General features: G+C 39.6%; 1 protein-coding gene across 3 annotated transcripts; it reads left to right on the top strand.

Moving 5' to 3' along the window:
- The first annotated feature begins 11,265 nt into the window (after positions 1-11,265).
- On the top strand, positions 11,266-16,586 carry LOC118802755 (alpha-1-antitrypsin homolog). 3 transcript variants are annotated; one of them, XM_036563223.1, is made up of 5 exons: positions 11,266-11,360; positions 11,830-12,504; positions 12,611-12,881; positions 15,241-15,388; positions 15,529-16,586. In XM_036563223.1, the coding sequence occupies exons 2-5, from the start codon at positions 11,838-11,840 to the stop codon at positions 15,715-15,717; spliced, it is 1,275 nt and encodes a 424-aa protein (XP_036419116.1). In that variant the 5' UTR covers positions 11,266-11,360; positions 11,830-11,837; the 3' UTR covers positions 15,718-16,586. The 3 variants fall into 3 exon arrangements, with proteins under 3 accessions (XP_036419116.1, XP_036419117.1, XP_036419118.1); XM_036563224.1 differs by having other exon boundaries at positions 11,306-11,360; positions 11,806-12,504; XM_036563225.1 differs by having other exon boundaries at positions 11,342-11,360; positions 12,047-12,504.
- Positions 16,587-18,122: the final 1,536 nt, after the last annotated feature.

The raw sequence follows: 18,122 nt of genomic DNA, 5'->3' as shown, positions 1-18,122 counted from the left end.
ATGTAACATGCACTTTAGTGAGGCTAACGTGACTTCCATCACTTTTATGGTGAAGGCAAAGCAAGGCAAATTTATAAAGGACATTTCTTACAAATTATCAGCACCCTGAGTGAGGAAAGTCAAAGAGCCACCACTCGATTGTACTTTGACGTAATGCCAAAAAAGGAATCATTCCTTGTGATAACAGTGCTTGTCACATTTAACCTCAGTTACACAGGATAATCAATGCACAGTTATACTTGTGCCTTCTCCAAAACCATAAGTGAGGAAGAACATCACTAAAAATAAAACCTCCACAGTAATTGGGATAACAGTGTTAGCATTTACCCCAAGAAAGTTAAACTTAGTTTAAGTAACATTTTCACAATTATGTATAGTGTTGAATGAACAGTACATTTTATATATGAATAATTAGTGTAAAAAGCAGAAAGAATAGCATATTGCAAAATACAAATGCTTGAGAAAAAAAAAAGTTGAAAGTCTAGGCAAAAAGTGTCAAAACACTTTCTGTCCAAAGGGATAAAGCCAGGTCATTTTATGCTGACAATCCAGAAAAGAGGAGTTTCACTGAAAATAATAAATAAAATGAGGACTTTTATTTTGAAAAACATCTTTCGGTAAAATGACATAGTAGTCCATATTAATATCATGTAAAACATGTATAGTTTATGAATGTTGATTTAAGGATTCATAAACATGTTATGAAGTGTTTATGTAAGGTGATATGAATGTGTTATGTAGACACCCTTCAAAGAAAGTGTTACCCACAAATCTTAGTTGTTTTGTATTTAGATAACATATGACCTATCCATTTTATTGAAGTACCATTTTACCATCTTGGCTGTAAATATGTCTCAGTATGTGCTAATGTCCCAGAATAGGGTAAAATAATATTATATGGACAAAACTGCAGACTTACGATGCTCTGCTTTAAGATATAGCCGTTTTTCTCACATCTCTGGCAGATACTTTTTGACAGTTTCTCGTTGTAAATTAAACATATCAGAAAACCAGCTGGAGTGATTATTAATGCAAATAAGTCCATTCATCTCCGAATTATCGATGTTCGTCTCAAATCTTTCTCTGTATCTTGCCTTTTTGTTAGCTGTTTGAGACTGTTGTTTGTGTTGTTATATTGACCAGCAGTCTGCGTGCCAGTCACAGGGTTAAAGGCTTTGTATTTAGTTTGTATTTACACACTTTTATTCTATTTTATTAGGTCCACCAAACGTATTGTTACTGCCAGGACATTTTTTTAAATTGTTATGTAGAATCTGTTGTCTTTACATTGAGTCAGACTTTCACGGTTAATGGAGCAGTAGAAATGTTCCAAAGTTATTGGGAAAAAAAAATCTTCTTCCATTAATTTCCACTTAAATTTAAGATTTATTTTCCCTTTCCTTTGAAGTTAACATTTTGGGGATGCAAGGTTTTGTCCCAACTGCAACAATATAAATGCGTGGTGGTCTTTTCCACTGATGTATGGGGCTGGGGGTGACTGCTATATTGTACAGCTATATCTTGTAGCAGAATATGCTTATAGTGGGTTAATGTGATGAAATGGACAGTGAGTGTACATACAAAGAAGTTATACCTAATTACCTAGAAACTGAACTATTTACATTTGTTTTTTTAAGAGATGCAGCATTGCCACTGGAATTAGTTCTAAGGTCAGTACATGGGCTGTTTAAACAAGAAATGTATTGCGAGTATTTTCTTTTAGATTATACATAAACTAGAAAAATTTCATTTGTGAATTTAGAAAAAAAAATGAGCACTACTCTTTGGTTTGTCTCATGTGAATCAGTATAGAACAGTATGTGAATCAGTATGGAACAAGAGACCAAAGCGGAGCAGAAAGGAAAAAAGTGCCACAAGATGCACATGTTGAATTTCCTCACTGAACTAAGTGACTGAAAATCCATGGAGAATTTTGTTGAGCTCTGATCAGTAATGTAAGTGAATCTTATGTGAACAATAACATGTAACATTTGTGTAGGGATTCGATTTAATGCTATATTTCTGTTTCCTTCAGAATGACCACATTAAAACCACAAGAGAGCACTTTAAACATACCTGAATGAAGACTGCAGCGAACTCATCAAAAAGAACCTGGTTGGTACACCTGACCTTTTTAGAGGACTTCATTAATGTTTAACTGTTTTATTTGGCACTGCTCAAAGATTATTTTGGCATTTAAATGGACATGTTTTCATGTCTGTTATAGTGCAACGGTTTTTATGCCAGTACATTGTGCACACCTAAATTGTGTCTGCACTCATCTGTTGTTACACATGATTTGGATGGAAAGGGACCATCATAGGACCACTACTGACTAGATATTATTTGGATGGTGGTCTGTTCTCAGCAGTGAAACTGACATTATGGTGTGTGTAATGTTGAAGCGAGTATATCAGACACAGTCATGCTCATATTTTTTTTTTTACAACATCAGTGTCACTGTTGTATCATTTTTGATTGTTGTTAGATTTATATTGAAAATAAAGGAAAATGCCTGACTGATTTACAGTGATGAATACATTTTGAAGAAATCCATTATTGTATATGTAGGCCAGTCATGATGGGAGGTTGTAGGCTGGTGGTAAATTGTCTTTGACTAGTTTTAAATAAGACTGAGAATCAATAGCCACATAGCAGCTGACTCTGGGACAGTTCCTGTGTGGACTGCTTACAAATCCAGGCCACCTATACCGTCCAGATTAGCCCCAGTAGTGTGTTTAATTTTTTACTAACTTACGGACCAGAGAAAAATGTGAAGGGGATTTGCTATCTGAAAAAAGTCTGGAGCTGATCTGTTCCTGATACGGCTTACATCTTGTGGTCAGCTTCTGGCTCAGATTAGGCACTGTAGTGTGCTTCACTTTTGGCTGATGTGGAGCAGTCCGCCCAAGTGGGCCAGATGAAAATAGGGGTGTGGGCCGGATCTGGGCCAGATTAATTTTGCTATCTGGGAGATGTCTTGGACTCTTTAGTATCTATTCATGTATAAGGGCAGCTTTTTATGTAGTTAGTTATTCAGAATATGCTGAAGTCTACAAGCATTATATTTGTATGGCAGCTGCTCGTACAGAATTGTACATTTTTTGTGATTTTTTTTTCTTTTGTCTGGGGGCTTCTATGCTCAGGATTTTGTTTAAAGTCAGACGTCTTGGATTCTTTATTATAGTATAAGGGCAGCTTTTTATGTTGTTAGTTATTCAGAAAAATTCAAGTCCACAAGCATTATTTTTGTATGAGAGCTGCTGGTACAGAAATCTTTTTCTGTTTTTATTGTCTTGTGTAAACTGTGGTGATTGTTAGAAGAATGTAGGAAAGCAGGACTGACAGGTGGGTGGCCAAAAAACGATTTTTTAATTGAATTTATTACAATAAATCAATTTTCAATAATGAACAATATAAAACAGATTTCCTGTAAGTATATACAGATAATTGCTATTTACAAGATTTACATTTTGTTCTCAAGAAAATATACATCCTCTGGCAGGCTTTTTTGGGGTTGGAGATGGTGGGAGGCTAACACTTCTTCCATGTTCAAAAAAGCCCAGCAGAAGATGTCACTATGGATAACATCAGCTGATTAAACGTAAGTGCAATACATGACAGGTTCCCCCAACCCTGGTCCTTCAGAACCCCTGCCCTGCAAATTTTAGTATTTTCCTTGTTCTAAACACACCCGCTTCAAGTGATGAAGGGCTTGTTAATCGGCTGATTAGTTTGTTTAGGTGTGTTGAGAGCAGGGGAAACACTAATAATATGTGCAATACAGGGGGTCCTCCAGGACATGGGTTAGGAACCACTGTAATGTATAAGTGCTATTCTGGGTTCTTTGCCCAAGCCTTTACAAGAGGCCCGTTTTCATAGTTTGTCAGGAGACATGCAACAGTGTAGAGCTGATTAATATTACCAAAAAGCCAGAGTGGAATATCAGCGTCAAAGAACTTGTGTTCTTTCACTCGGCGTAGGTGCTCCATGTGTAGCCTGAGGTATCAGCCTCCTCACCCCGTGTGTCAGCTTCCGCCGTTAGCTTTCTCCTCTCCCAAACCCCCGCTCGTGAATGTGGACTGGAGAAATTGTTCCACTCAAACAATGTCGGAACTGCTCCCTTCTTTACAGTCACTGCCCTGTCTCAGACACAGGCTCACGAACATCCTCTTTTTAAGATGCCAGCTACAAACGCAGGTATGGGAACTATTGGTAAAGTTCTTCCTCCGCATAGTGACAATCCATTTTCACCTGGTTTCTGCATCGGAGGGAAACGTATGAAAATGTACTTACTGGAGGCTTGACGCAAAGGCACACAGCAATGTTCAGCTGTAGCACGGTTGGTTCGTTGAAACCTAAAACTTCTTTTCCTGAGACATTATCGCCACTTAACAAAAATCACAGCAACGGTACGAGTAGTGAAAGTGTTGTAGCTGGCTGAGATTTTCCCGGAATTACATCAGCGCTCTGCGTGCATATAGCCCATTGGAACTAAGTTTTTTATTACAACCTACACAGGCTGCTTCCTTGCTCGACACCTCCATAAGCTCTGTGGGTGAAGCTCCTGATGCTGCAGATGTGTCTTTTGTTTTAACCAACTCAACCCATAAAGGTAGGCAGGACAGTGGGACAAGACAAAGTGGATGGTGAATGAGTCAAAGCTCATGGAACTGTTCTGCAGGTTTCACCAGTGTGGAGAGTTATTTGACCAGAAAATTGTCCATACATGCAGCAGCCAAATCAAAGTGGATTGCAAGTGCATAGTAGAACATGCATACAGATGGGAATGCTGCCCAGATGTTAGAGGGCTTCCAGAAAACAATTTGGTTGTTTCAATGTTCATTCTGTTCGCTGGTGCTAGCTACACAGAAATTGTTAAGTCTGCTCAATTTACAGATTCCCAAAATATCAACCTATTACTCTATCCAGTCATCATATCTCTTTCCTGTAATCGAGTATGCATATAACAGAAAACAGCATGATCTAATGAGACAACTTGTGGAGCAGATAGCAGCTGGAAAAGGGGTACAGAATTGTGATGATGCCAGGTCTGATTCTCCAGATATGTATTTTTACTGTTCAAAAGAGCTGAAATATTGTTTTGGTCCAATAATTATATAGTAATATTAGATTTTAAGTTTATCATACTGCTACCAGGCTACAGATCTAAGTACTCAACATACTCTTTTCAAGATGTCATGACGAAAGAAAATAATACACTTTGAACTACTTCAGTTATGATATGATATGTGTTTTCCAGTTGTTTTAAAGTGTAAGTAGTGTACATTATGAGAATGCCCAGAGCAACTGAAAAAACCCTATCTAGTACAATAAGACACTATTGTGTGTTTCCCAGATGGCTCATCATTATTATGAATGTAATTAACATGTTTCTAAAGCCGGTGTTACACTACACGACTTTTACCCCGATTTTCAGTCTGGCCGAGTCTGTGCTAATTGGCTTTATTCTGCAGATTTTTGGGTCAGTTGGAGTCGACAGTTGGAGAGAGAATCGAGTAGTGTGCGAGGGGTGCAGGACTCAGATTTTTTGCCTCCCAATCATGTTTCAGACCAGTCAGAGCATATCAAACATGTTTGATTTTTCCAACCTGACTCTGAGCGTAATTTAGTGTAAACTGGTCAGCGACTCAATCTGAACCTATTCCTGCAACGGCCCATGAAAACTGAGAGCGCGAAAAAAGAAAACACAGAAAGTAAACAAAGAAAAAATGGTGAAAAGTCCCTCACATGTGAAGAAAAGCTTTTAAGTTTAAGGCAAGAGCACAATCAAGTTTATGTACTTAAAACTCTAAAAAATTACCACACTGATCACATTTGTAAATCCATGAGCCTCACTTAAACATGTTTACCTGCTGTTTTTTTTGCTGTGTCAGCACAAACAGCAGAGAAAACAGCAGCAGCAGCAAGCTGCTCCACGTTTGTTTATTTGGGTCTCCTAGTAACAAGAGAACACCCAAGAGTTTGCGTGAGTTCAGTGAATTCCGTTCGGTTCAGCAACAGCTGAAAAGTTGAGTAGTGTGTGATCCCTAATATTTCAGTCACCCAAAAAGTCTGCAAAAACCAGTCGGATAGTGTGAGACGCCCAGTCTTTTTATAATCTGTTCAGACTTTAAATGTCAGGTAGTGTTTTACCCAATGATTATATAGTCTGGGCCCTACAAAAAATGTTTGTCACACTAGAGTTGTATGTAGAAGCAAGAAGGTGTAAGCTCATGACCTATATAAAAAATCAGTAAGCTCATTTAAATCTGAACTGTCACGTAATAATTTCTTTTGCAAAAATATCAACAATCTACAGGTTACTGAATGCACATGTTCGGTAGCTATGGAATCAGAAGGATGCAAACAAGGCTTGAACAGTCTTCTTCAAACAGGTGTTGGCGTGGACCTTGGGACCACTAATAGAGCTCTCTCCATGTAGAGTTATTGCTACATTTCCCATGAATTTGACCCATGACATCATAAAGGGTATTTGTTTTTTTATAAAATAGATATTTAGATTTGTGAATGACCAACAAGAAATAGATTTGACATCTAACAAGTGCCAATAAGTAATGATCTCTAAAACACTGAACATTAGGGGTGCAGGAAAAACTCGATTCTTAGATGCATCGCGATGCGGACGTGAACGATTCTGAATATTTAATTTATAACGTAATGTTGACGGAACACAAAAGGCTGAACTGGAAGTGGGTAAGTGCAGCGCCCGGACAGTCTGTGGCGGCACATAACAAAAACACCACTGGATGAGCGAGAAATCCGACCGGCTCCCTCTGCATTAAAAGCCAGGTTAGGTCAGGAGTCACAGCACAAATGTTAAGAAGAGACATTTTGCCTTTCAACAAAAATCAAACCACCTTGGGAGCCACAACATATAATGTCCAGTATGTCTCAGTGTGTGCTGATGTCCTAGTCTGGGCTAAAAATATAAATGAGAGCGCAGATTTACTCTACACTGCTTTAAGCTTTAGCTTTAGCCGCTTTCCTCCCATCTCCGCCAGAAAACCTTTCTTCAAAACTAGAAGAGTTTCCTGTAAAATGTCCGGCTGTTTTACGAGGCTGAAGTCGCTTCTCATTCGCCAGTTTCTCGTTCTAATTTTCCCGTTCCACCTTAAATTCTTAGGCGCCGAATGTAACTGCTGCACCATTTAAGGTGGAACGGGAAAATACGACAGAGAAGCGAGTTCATTTCGCAACTTTTTAGAGAAAGACAGTCTCTCAGCAGATTTAACCAACCGCGCTGCTTATAAATGCGAATAAGTCTCCAAATGTCCGTCTTAATCTGTTTTTTCGTTCACTACTGGCGAGGCCAGACCTCGGGGCTGTGTGACCTGCTGTCTGCTGTCTGTTCTCAGTCGTTGAGAACCAGGGCTTTCGCGCTATGCTGCTCACTGCTCACTCCAGTCTCGAAAATACATCCGAAGCATGTATCTAATGATTGCTCCATCACATTTGCGGGGTCCACCGATGGATGGAGAATGGTGAAGAATAAACATGTAAATAAACATCTCCTCATCTCGTATTCAGACACCACACTGTCTGAATATGCGATGAGGAGAAAGAAGTGGATTATGTACGACACACCTGCATACAGGGCTGTTTCCTCAGTCATGATGGACAAAAACCTTCTTAGAGATCTGCAACAAATGGCACACTTCAGGCATACGAGTAGGATGAACATTAACAATGACCCAATTCTCCATGCTAAATCCCTGATTTCATATCCATCCATTGTCTGACTTAGCTCAAGGAAATATATGGAAATTGACAACAAAAGCTATTTTCTGCACATATGCCTGCTGCAATTAAAATCTTTCTGGCAGTATAAAAATCAAATCTGTGTGCAGTTGCAGATTATACTGTTAGTCATCAGTCATTTCCAAAGCAAGTGGTTCTTCCAATCCAGGACAAATAACTGATCATGCTAATTTGCTATACAGTGAGTTTTTTGATATCAGGATTCCTGGTGGTCTATCTTTCTCAAGTGGTGAAGTACACCCAGAAATGACCTGGGTGTACTTCACTGCAATATTGAATCACAATTTGAATGTCAACCAGCATCAGGCAACCACAAGATCAGGTCTGTCATTTACCTTCACTGAGCTATGACAACTTCACCTTATATGTGTTTTGGAGAAGCATGAATGGTTAAAACTGCACTTGCTGAGCCTAATGCAGGTTATTCTATTTGAAGAAAAGAAGGTGAAAGCTATATAAGCGCCATAAATTAGGTTATTGCCTATTTTCGCCAGACATCACGAAACACTGCCCCGAAACCACTGTCTGGCTACTGCCTTCACTGTCTAGGATGGGGCTACACAAACAGGCATTTTCCATGGCACTTGCGAAGTCATATCATAGACTCCTGAGTTTTATTTTCTACATCCACATATTATCCGTACGGTGAACCAACAACCAGATCATTCTTTTTTCACTGTTTAGGTACACCGAAATACAAGATTGTTTTTACAAACCAAACCAAAGACTGGATTGCCAAAAAAGAGTATGCTCCTGCACAACAAACATTCAGAAATAAACTAGTAGAAAGAGTACTGGAATGCCGCATGGATATAAATGTAAAGCACAAAAATTACGCATCCCGTTTTTTCATATCTCCACACGTCCCAGAAATACTGCACCTATCTCAAGATCAAACAAGGAGGACGTGATCAAGCATTACAAGTCTCATCTCCAGCAATGTTGAATCATTAGATAAGGGTCTTTGTGAATGACCACACAACACAGCAACACAGGCATTCAAATTTAGTAGGCATGGGAGGACATCTGCTGCACCGACACCACCAATTTCCATTCATCCTGGGTTGTTCTGCTTCAGCACCAGCAGGTTCAGTCTGTCTCTCCATTTTGGCTCTCTCTTTTTCAAGCCTTTACAACTCTTCCTTTGTGTATTCTGGTTCAAATTGATATAGCTGTCTGACATTTTGGAAACTGACCTCCTCAAAGTCTTCTGCATATTCTGCCATCTTCAAAACTGTAAACAAAAGCCGCTGCTGGCGTTAGCCATGTTGAACGACTGCTGCTACAGGCTAATAACAACAAAAAGCATGTTAGCCTGCGCGCATTGATCTCAGCTGAAATGCATTTTTGAGAGGAAACATGGAAATGAACCTGAGGTAATACTTTATATTAAAAATACGATTTAAGCTAAAACTTTATAACAAAACTATCACAAAACACTGTCTCAGGTATCAAGCAACACATTCATAACCATTTTGTGTAATAACTTAATGGGATGTGGCTTGTAAAGCCATTAAATGCATCAGCGTCTGGTTCTTGTACTACAATGGTGAAGAATTTTGACTTGGTAAATTTTTCTAGAGAGACACATTTCACACTGAACCACTCTGAATGATTTTGTTTACATCTAAACCACTGAATGACTAAGTAGTTTTCCAAAATTGGTTCAAAGCCAGGTGTGAACAGGCTGGAGTCTGTTAGTCTCAGTTTTTATATCTGTAGTTGATTGATGGACGGCAGCTTCACACCAGCAATCCTCTCCTGACCATACGATTCCCAGCAGTTCCACCCTCTGTTTGAGGTCCTGGGCAATAGGCCCTTTTCACATTTCCATTTTTCTGCTGGAAGTGCTCATTTCAGGGTAACGCTGCTTCCGCTAATGCAATAACTCAAGTGTTCAAGTTTAAGCAAAATCAGCCTTATATCAGTTCCAGTGGTTTGTCAGCTGACGATGAGCAGAGGAGAAATGTTTGTGCATTTAACAAAGGAATAAACTTTGTCATATGAAGTAAAAGTACCACGGTGTCAGCATTTCAGCTTTGCTAACCTTACACTGAATGCAGTTTGTGCTTTAGAGTTGCTGTTTCAGCCACTTTCAGAGAAACAGTTTTTATTTTACTCCCTCAAAATCTGTCAGTATCTGAGAGAGCGAGTGTTTGGCAAAGAGTAGATGTTCATTCACTGGAACTGGTTAGTGGTGGAAAACATCTACAGTGGCCCTACAGACCCTGATGACCCAGCGTGCCCCCTGCCAGAACGTACACATGTTTATCTTTGTTGTAACTAGTTTATTGTTAGTGAGCTGTTTCAATATCTCCAGCCAGCATGGCCTATGTAGCATGTTTGTTATAGTTATTTTCACCTCCATCGATTTATCACTCTGTAGACGTTAGCTGACGTTACTGTATTCTGATAGCTGTGAAGGAGTTTTCCACTAATCTTTTATATCCTTATTTAGTTTGGATTACAGCATTGTTGTGTGTTTGGTTCTCCAACAGTTCTGAACACATCTTCTAAATTCCATTCCGGTTATTAACTGCGTGAGTGGAACTTGTTTTCTAACCAGTGTTTATGCACTTCTGTGTCTTGTGAAAAGGGCCTTTTACGATTCAGAAGAATTGGAACTGCTATTGATCTATTGATGGCTGGGTGGAAGAGGGAGCTCTTGTGAAATCTACAATTATCTCTAAAGATGATTCTGCTCCAAACTGTTAAAGCTGTATCAGGTCACAAGCTGTATTTCATAAGTGTCCAGTTAGTGCTGTACCTTCATGAAACTTCACAGTCTTCATACAGGAGACTTTGGAGCTGGTAAAAGAAGGACAGAGTTCAGGGAAGAGCACAGAGTCTTGAGGACCTCTGTGGTTGAGGTCTTGTTACCACTCTCTTAGGAAATATGGTTCTTGAAGGGTTCTTTAGTAAAAATAATGCTTCTATATAGAACCATGAACAATCAGAACCATTTACATCCTGAAATGAATGAATGTGTTGTATATGGTTCTGTAGTTCTATTGTATACAAGCTTGACATCATATAGACGAACGCTTTTTGGTGCTATATAGAACTATTTTCAAAAAGGTTCTATATGTCATATACTAATTTCTGAAATAATTAAACAAGCACTGATGGTGTTTCTTTTGCATATTGTTTTTTAAGTTATTTATTTATTGGGTAAGTATTCTAAAAGTATTCTCCTAAAAATGTAAAAAGTAACCATTTTCTGCCATTTTCTGAATTCTGCCTGTACAAAATGTACAAAATGATACTTAATTTCTGAATTCTAAATACATTTCCCCAATACTTCTATTCCATTATATCTGAAATCTGACTGCATCAATGCGAAGGGGGGCTACTGAAGACCCTAACATAGAAAGCTGGTGTGTCATCACTTTTGTCTGGTACTGTGTGCAACTGTTACATGTTGCATCACTGTTTGAAGTCCATGAGTAAACAGTAGTGTTGGATTTACGGTAAGGGGGTGGAGGGTGGGCTTGCTGAAGTTGAGAATGGGTTAATATTTAAAGGATTTCAATCAGTTTCTCCACTCCAGCCTGTGTCCTGTTGAGAGCTCCCTGCATGTAAGTAGCATTATATCACTAAACAATAACAACTAGCAATTAAAGTATTACATTAATAAAATATGACATTACATATTACATTGAATACAGATGAACTTGATTTTTGTGATGTAATTCAATTTAACTTTGTTATTATAATACATTTCTATAAGAGTGTGCATTATAAGCTAAAGCATGTTACACTAATGTCAATGTGAAAAACTTGATCAGCACTTTACTGGTTTGTCCTTCTGCCACAACCTGATTACTGCACTGCTGTTCTCACCCATAGCATTTTTACCTTCATCTAAAGTGATAACAATTACAGCAGCATTGCAGACCATGGCTTTAAGCATTACTGTTATTTTTATGGTACTGTACAGGTAAAGAAGTTTACATTGTATAGTAGTCTGTAATGATGCCAAAATATAGCCTCAGTAACTGCACTACTATTGTTCAAATACAGATTAAGGGTGTTCTCTCTGTCCAGGAGATAAAATGTGTGGAAAGATCTCTTGCTGTTTCCTGGTTTCCCTCCTGCTGACGGTGACGTGGGCGGCCCAACATGGTCATGAAGATCATTCAGCAGATCACCATCAACATCTCCACCATGGCAAGGATGAACCTCACCCCAGCCACGATGGAGATGAGGACTTGTCCCACAGACTCGCCCCCCACAATGCTGACTTTACCTTCTCTCTATACAGGAAGCTGGCAGCCCATCCAGAAACTCAAGGCAAGAACATCTTCTTCTCTCCACTGAGCATCTCCATGGCTCTGTCCATGCTGGCCCTGGGAGCCAAAGGTGAAACCCACTCACAGATCTTCAGCACCCTGGGCTACAGTGCCCTCACTCCTGATCAGGTTAATGAAGGTTATGAGCACCTTTTTCACATGCTGGGCCACAGCCAGGACGCCATGCTGCTGGAGGCAGGAAGTGCTGTAGCCGTCCGAGAAGGCTTCAAAGCTGTAGACAAGTTTCTAAAGGATGCTCAGCATTACTACCAAGGAGAGGCCCTCAGTGTGGACTTCTCCAAACCTACAGTTGCTGAGCAGGAAATCAACAAGTACATCGCCAAAAAGACCAAAGATATGATCACTGACATGATCAAGGAACTGGACCAGGACACTATGATGATGCTCATCAACTATATATATTTTAGAGGTAAAGTAGGCACCTAAACATTTCATCAGAAATTAATATCTTTTTCACTCATATGAGGATTTAATGTAAAAGCAGCCATAACATGCTTTGAATTCTGCCCTCTAAGGTAAATGGAAAAAGCCTTTTGACATAAAGTACACTGAAAAAGCAGATTTCCATGTGGATGAGAACACCACAGTGACGGTGAACATGATGAGAAAAGAAACCTATTACGAGTACTACAGGGACCGGAATAATTTCACTTCGATCATCATGGTCCCCTACAAAGGGGACACTTCCATGATGATTGTTCTACCTGATGAGGGAAAAATGCAGGAACTGGAGAAGAACATCGACAAGGATCATCTCAAGTACTGGCATGACAAATTATACGGAAGGTAACACCAGTCATCAGGCTTTTAATTTCAGTTAGAACATTACAAAGAAATTACCTACAAGTAACATTCATTTCCTATTGTATTTCTTGTCAATTTAGTGTTTTCATATTTGAAGGAAATTACATTAGGATTGTTTATTGGGAAATTGTATTGGGTATAACACTTGGGCTGGATGCAAGAGTGAATTAGTTTTGTTTACATTAGATTTCAGAGTCAATGAATTCATTGCTGAAAAAAAGAGTGGAGATATTCATATAAATTAAACAATACAGAAGAACAAAGAGCCCCAGTCATCTCTCGGGTTGTATCCTCTCCCTCGGGTTGCCACAAAGAAGAGACTGAGAACTCAGTCTTCCTCCCCATTTGCGGCAGAACTCCTTGGGTCAATCTTTGTGCTATTGCAGCTGCTACACTCCCACAGCCGCTCTCCGTTTCCTCCGCCGACCAACATGCCGTAAACGTCTGCGAGAGTGCTGCTTGTGTGTGTCGGAGCCCCAGCTCAGCCTCAGCCAGCCATGTCACTGGTCCCTGCTCAAAGCTTTGCTAGAGGGCCGTGGTCAAAGCCGTGGCCTGTGTTCTGCCATCTTCGCCCCCGCCCTCGCTGTGCTGCTTTTTCTTCCGCTGTCCTCTGCCAGTTTTGGTCGTTTCCACCATTCGCCTTTGAATTTGTGGAAGCGCCCTCTCCAGACTGCAGGGCGGTACTATCCCACTTCTAACACCAGTGTGGTATCAACATAGGACAAGATGCGGAAAACATGCGCTTTTATCGAATGCTCTTTTATTGAATGGCAGCAAAGGAAAACTGCTGCTCAGTGCTACTCCAACAGCCGAGAAAGCAGGCAGATTAATACACTTTTAACAGGTTATCAGTAACACATGAACATATCAGTGAAGTAGCAGTAGTGAAGCATCTGAATACACTGAAGTAAATATCTTATAACTGCTCTGTTAATAACATTACTTACATTAAGTAAATGTTTTGTTAATGTTACTTTCATTACACAAAACCTAACTTTACCCAACCTTACCCTAATCCTAACTCCATGTGTTTTTGACGTTACTGAGAGTCTGTTACATCTAAAAAGGGCCACTCAAAATAGTCACCATACCAATTAGCATAATAAGCACATTTTAAACTAACAGCAACACCTTATTTACAAATTCCACAAGTACAGTGCCTGCTGCTCTGCATGGCCACACTTTCCGCACTATGCTACAATATTTTAGCGTGTGTTATCTACATAAAAACAACAATACATAGTGCTGCTTTAACAGGGATTCATGAGTGTTTGGTAAATGTCTTTTGTTTTCAGCAAACAGTAGTTTCACATATTTATTTGTTCACTTATTTGGGTACTTACATAAGAGAGACAGAATAACAAAGCAAATATGTTTACAGCCAAAGACGTCAACATAGGTTTTTAACAACCACCACAGGAGATTATTATCAGGCCAACAGGCTCTTCCAGTAATATTCAGGCTATATGTTAGGCTTCAAGATTTAAACTTTTGTTGAAAGCTTCACTAAAAACCCAGCTTCACAGTAATGTAACATAGCAAATCTTGTACAGTCACTTGTGGGAGTTGGCATTACTGCAGCGGCGGTAAAGGCATAACTGAAGTCTGGCTACAAAGTGAAATTTTGGGTTGATGTCCGAGCATTTTATGTGCCATTCAATTTATTCAAAAGTTTGGTTTGAAGCAGTCTGTAGCAAGTTAAGAGATATCTGCCTGCCACTACACAACATGCAAAAACAGTCTGTGACCGGTTGTTTTGCATATCAGTCAAAAAGCCACATCATGTCAAATTAGATGTTTTTTGGCCATATTGAGTAACAAAACCTAGCAGACTCTGTGATGGCTTGTAATTCTAATGGAAAACCTGAGCCTTCATCATTTACGCCAGAACAGTTCTACCAAGGGGGGTTCTAACCTCTCAAAACCTTCACTTTGTAAGGAGCCTTTGTTCATTGCCATCAGAGGAGTTCTAAAGGGAAGGGGCTTGAGAACCACTTGAGTTTCTGTAATGTAATTATCAGAGTAACAGCTTAACAAACACACATTGTTTTAATGAAGACACACATTGTTTTAATGAAACCATGCTAAGAACATGTAGGGTTTAAGCCCCAGTGCCCCACCACCACCACACCTCCCAGCAACACCAGTAAGTAGTGCAGGGAGCCACATTGCCATGTGGGAGTAGATAATTTGTAAGTCAAGATTGAAATAAACCTTTTCTTGTCATTTTCATTTTTTAGCCTTTAGATTTTTCTGTCCAGTTGCCAAGAATCCCAAAATGATGATTTTGTGATAAAGTGACTTTAAGAACTTTGAAAGATTCCTCTGTTCTGCTGTGCAGATATGTGAAACTCTTCATGCCCAAGTTCTCCATCTCTGCCTCCTTTTCACTTGCGGACACTCTGATGGAAATGGGAATAGTCAGTGCGTTCTCAAGCAGTGCAGACTTCTCCGGGATCAATGAAGAGACCAACCTGAAGGTTTCCAAGGTAGAGAGATCTAAAGATGTTCATCATATGCTTGTAGGCTAACTTAATGCAGCCTAGATGAAGGTACAGTGCATTTGTGGCATGCATTACAGATCTAGAGATAATCCTTCACCTCACACAGATTCATGACTTCCCCACAGGTCCTCCATCAGGCCGTCCTCAAAGTTGATGAGAAGGGCACTGAAGCAGCTGCTGTCACCACCTCATTGAAGATACCTTATTCAGTATCTCCCACCATGAACGTCAACAGACCCTTCCTGGTCTTCATTGTGGAGGAAAGCACCAAGAGCATCCTCTTCATGGGCAAGATAACCAATCCCACCGCATAGAGGCAGCCAACTCCCACCCACACTAGCAGACCTAGATGACTGTTGAAATGCTATTGGAACACTTTCATTTCAACAAACAGCAGATCACACAAAAGCCATACTGACTGTATATGAAGTTAAGGGTTAAATTCATGAGTCCACATGTAAAATGTAACATGAGGGAAGAAGTCCCTCATGGTAAGATGTCACCACCCTCTCCTAGTTTATCTTCTGTTTAAACCATTTTGTAAATGTGAAATTACCATCTGAATTATGGCATTCCTGAGATTTATTCCTGTGGAAACAGTCAATCTTTTTTTTTTTTTTTTCCACTGGATAATAGAGATGTATGGATTACATAAGAAACATATTTTGAAATACATCACAACAGAGGGATGTGAAAAAACCTAGTTAGAAGTTAGACCTTAATTAAACCCAATATATACTGTTTAATTAATAAACAAATGGCATGTATCAGATGTTTTTGTTGTTGTTGTATTATGTCAAAACTATTAACACACAAATTAGTTTAAAAAGTTAGACTGTATATATTATAATATATATTAGAATATATTAGAATATTCTTAGTGTTTTATTTTGAGGAATACTTTCTGAAAAATGGAAGAAAAGAACAGACTAGTAATTATTAATGAATAATAATTGACATGTCAAGATTACATCAGGTTTTGTGCTAGAAAAACACAATTGCCTGCTGATACTGTTTATTGTCTCTAAGTGTGTTGAGGTTTCTGCTTCACCATCACAATCACAGACATGCTAAAGTCATGTATACATGCAGTTTAGCTCTAGACTTAAGACATTGTTCATATGGGGGACTTGTGCACCCACTTTCTTCTATATTTGGAAATAAAATGAGCAATTTGAATGAACCTGTACATTGTTAGTGTTTTTGTCAGCCAAATAAAATCAGGCAGGTTGTGAACAGAAATAAACACATTATGAGGAATGCTATAATTTTACAGGAAAATGACATCAGTTAGTCAAAACAGTTGGGAAATGAGACACATCCGTGTGGACTTTTATACGTGATGGTGAGAGATTCTTAAAATGGTTCTTCAGACAGATGGAGAATGAGTTGTACATGGCTCTATATCGAACCTTTTTGAAAAAGATTCTATATAGCACCAAAAAGGTGTCTGCTATAGTTATGACATCAAGTTTGTAATGATAGAAGAATCCTTTCTGGTGCTATAAAGGACCATATACAACACAAAGAAGAACCATTTTATCATGTAAAGAACAATGTAATCATGCAAATGGTTTGTTGAGTGTCTGTGGTTCTATGTAGAGCAACTGTGTTTACTAAAGAACCCTTGAAGAACCATCTTTTTTAAGGGTGTTGTAACGGGTTTTGCCATTTTTAATATTATTATTGCTAGAACCTTATGTGAGGGTGTGAGGTAACCCGGATTTATTTGAAGTCTACAGACCAGGGCAAGAGAGAGAAACGCTCGCACCAAGGATGCTTCAGAAAAGGGGAATTTATTGGCTAAATATCAAACTACTTTTGGACTACATTCAATGATAAACAATAGAAAATAAAACAAGAAAACAAAACAAAACAAAGTGATAGTAATGAAAGACAAAATAGCTCGAGTAAGCTAAGAGTGATTCACGGCTAAATGGTATGAGGCAGTGTGGTTTGGGGAGTTGCTTGGGAGAGGCTCTAGAGAATTAACCTAAGCCTGGACGGGAATAACTATATGGCTGGATGTACCTATAAAAGTTCTCTTATTAAATAAATTGGCGTCAGGGCCCTGACTGCAAATTGATGGTTCCAGCTTACGCTGGAGTCGGGCTGACTTCAGGAGGGGGCGTCTCAGGACAGACTCGATCGAAGGCTGGAACTCACACGGTGGTTCCTCTCCTAGCTGGCCGTGGACGCTGCATCTCTGTGCGGGCACGCGCCTTCCCGTCAGTGATTGGGCGGAGGCGTCTCGTGGCCGTCTGACGGTGGAGCTTGGGCAGCCTTTCGATGGTCGATCTGTTCACAGATCAGTGCGCGGCTCTGGGTGCAATGCTGGGTCTCCGTGGCGTCCGAACTGCTCCCACTCCACTGGCGAGGTTCAGGTTGCAATCAGGGTTCTGAGGCTGGTGATACTAATTTAACTAACTACCTCTCTTTAGCAGAATTGAAAGTTATGGATATATCCTCCCTGGCCCGACAAGAAATATCCACCTTCCTTCTCTGAGGGTGGTTCAAACTTAAGGTGTGTAGACGAACAGGCAAGTTACAAAAAAGGTTTCAGATCTGATAATTTAGCGTCCTAATACTTCTGACCTGTCTTTCTGACCAAGGCCGGCACAAACTTAGAAACCTAGCTATCCTTGTGTTCCGAACGCAGGAATCTGCACTCAAATTTGCGGTGCACTCTGGTTTTGCTCGGCTGGAGGCCCTACCCTTT

The sequence above is a fragment of the Colossoma macropomum genome, unplaced genomic scaffold (assembly GCF_904425465.1).
Source record: "Colossoma macropomum unplaced genomic scaffold, Colossoma_macropomum, whole genome shotgun sequence".
Lineage (NCBI taxonomy): Eukaryota > Metazoa > Chordata > Actinopteri > Characiformes > Serrasalmidae > Colossoma > Colossoma macropomum.
This window is presented reverse-complemented; position numbering and strand designations above follow the sequence as displayed.

Coding starts and splice junctions, on each gene's coding strand:
- LOC118802755 (XM_036563223.1), top strand. CDS start 11,838: ATGTGTGGAAAGATCTCTTGCTGTTTCCTGGTTTCCCTCCTGCTGACG. Junction 12,505..12,610: donor CAACTATATATATTTTAGAG/GTAAAGTAGGCA, acceptor CTGCCCTCTAAG/GTAAATGGAAAAAGCCTTTT. Junction 12,882..15,240: donor CATGACAAATTATACGGAAG/GTAACACCAGTC, acceptor TCTGCTGTGCAG/ATATGTGAAACTCTTCATGC.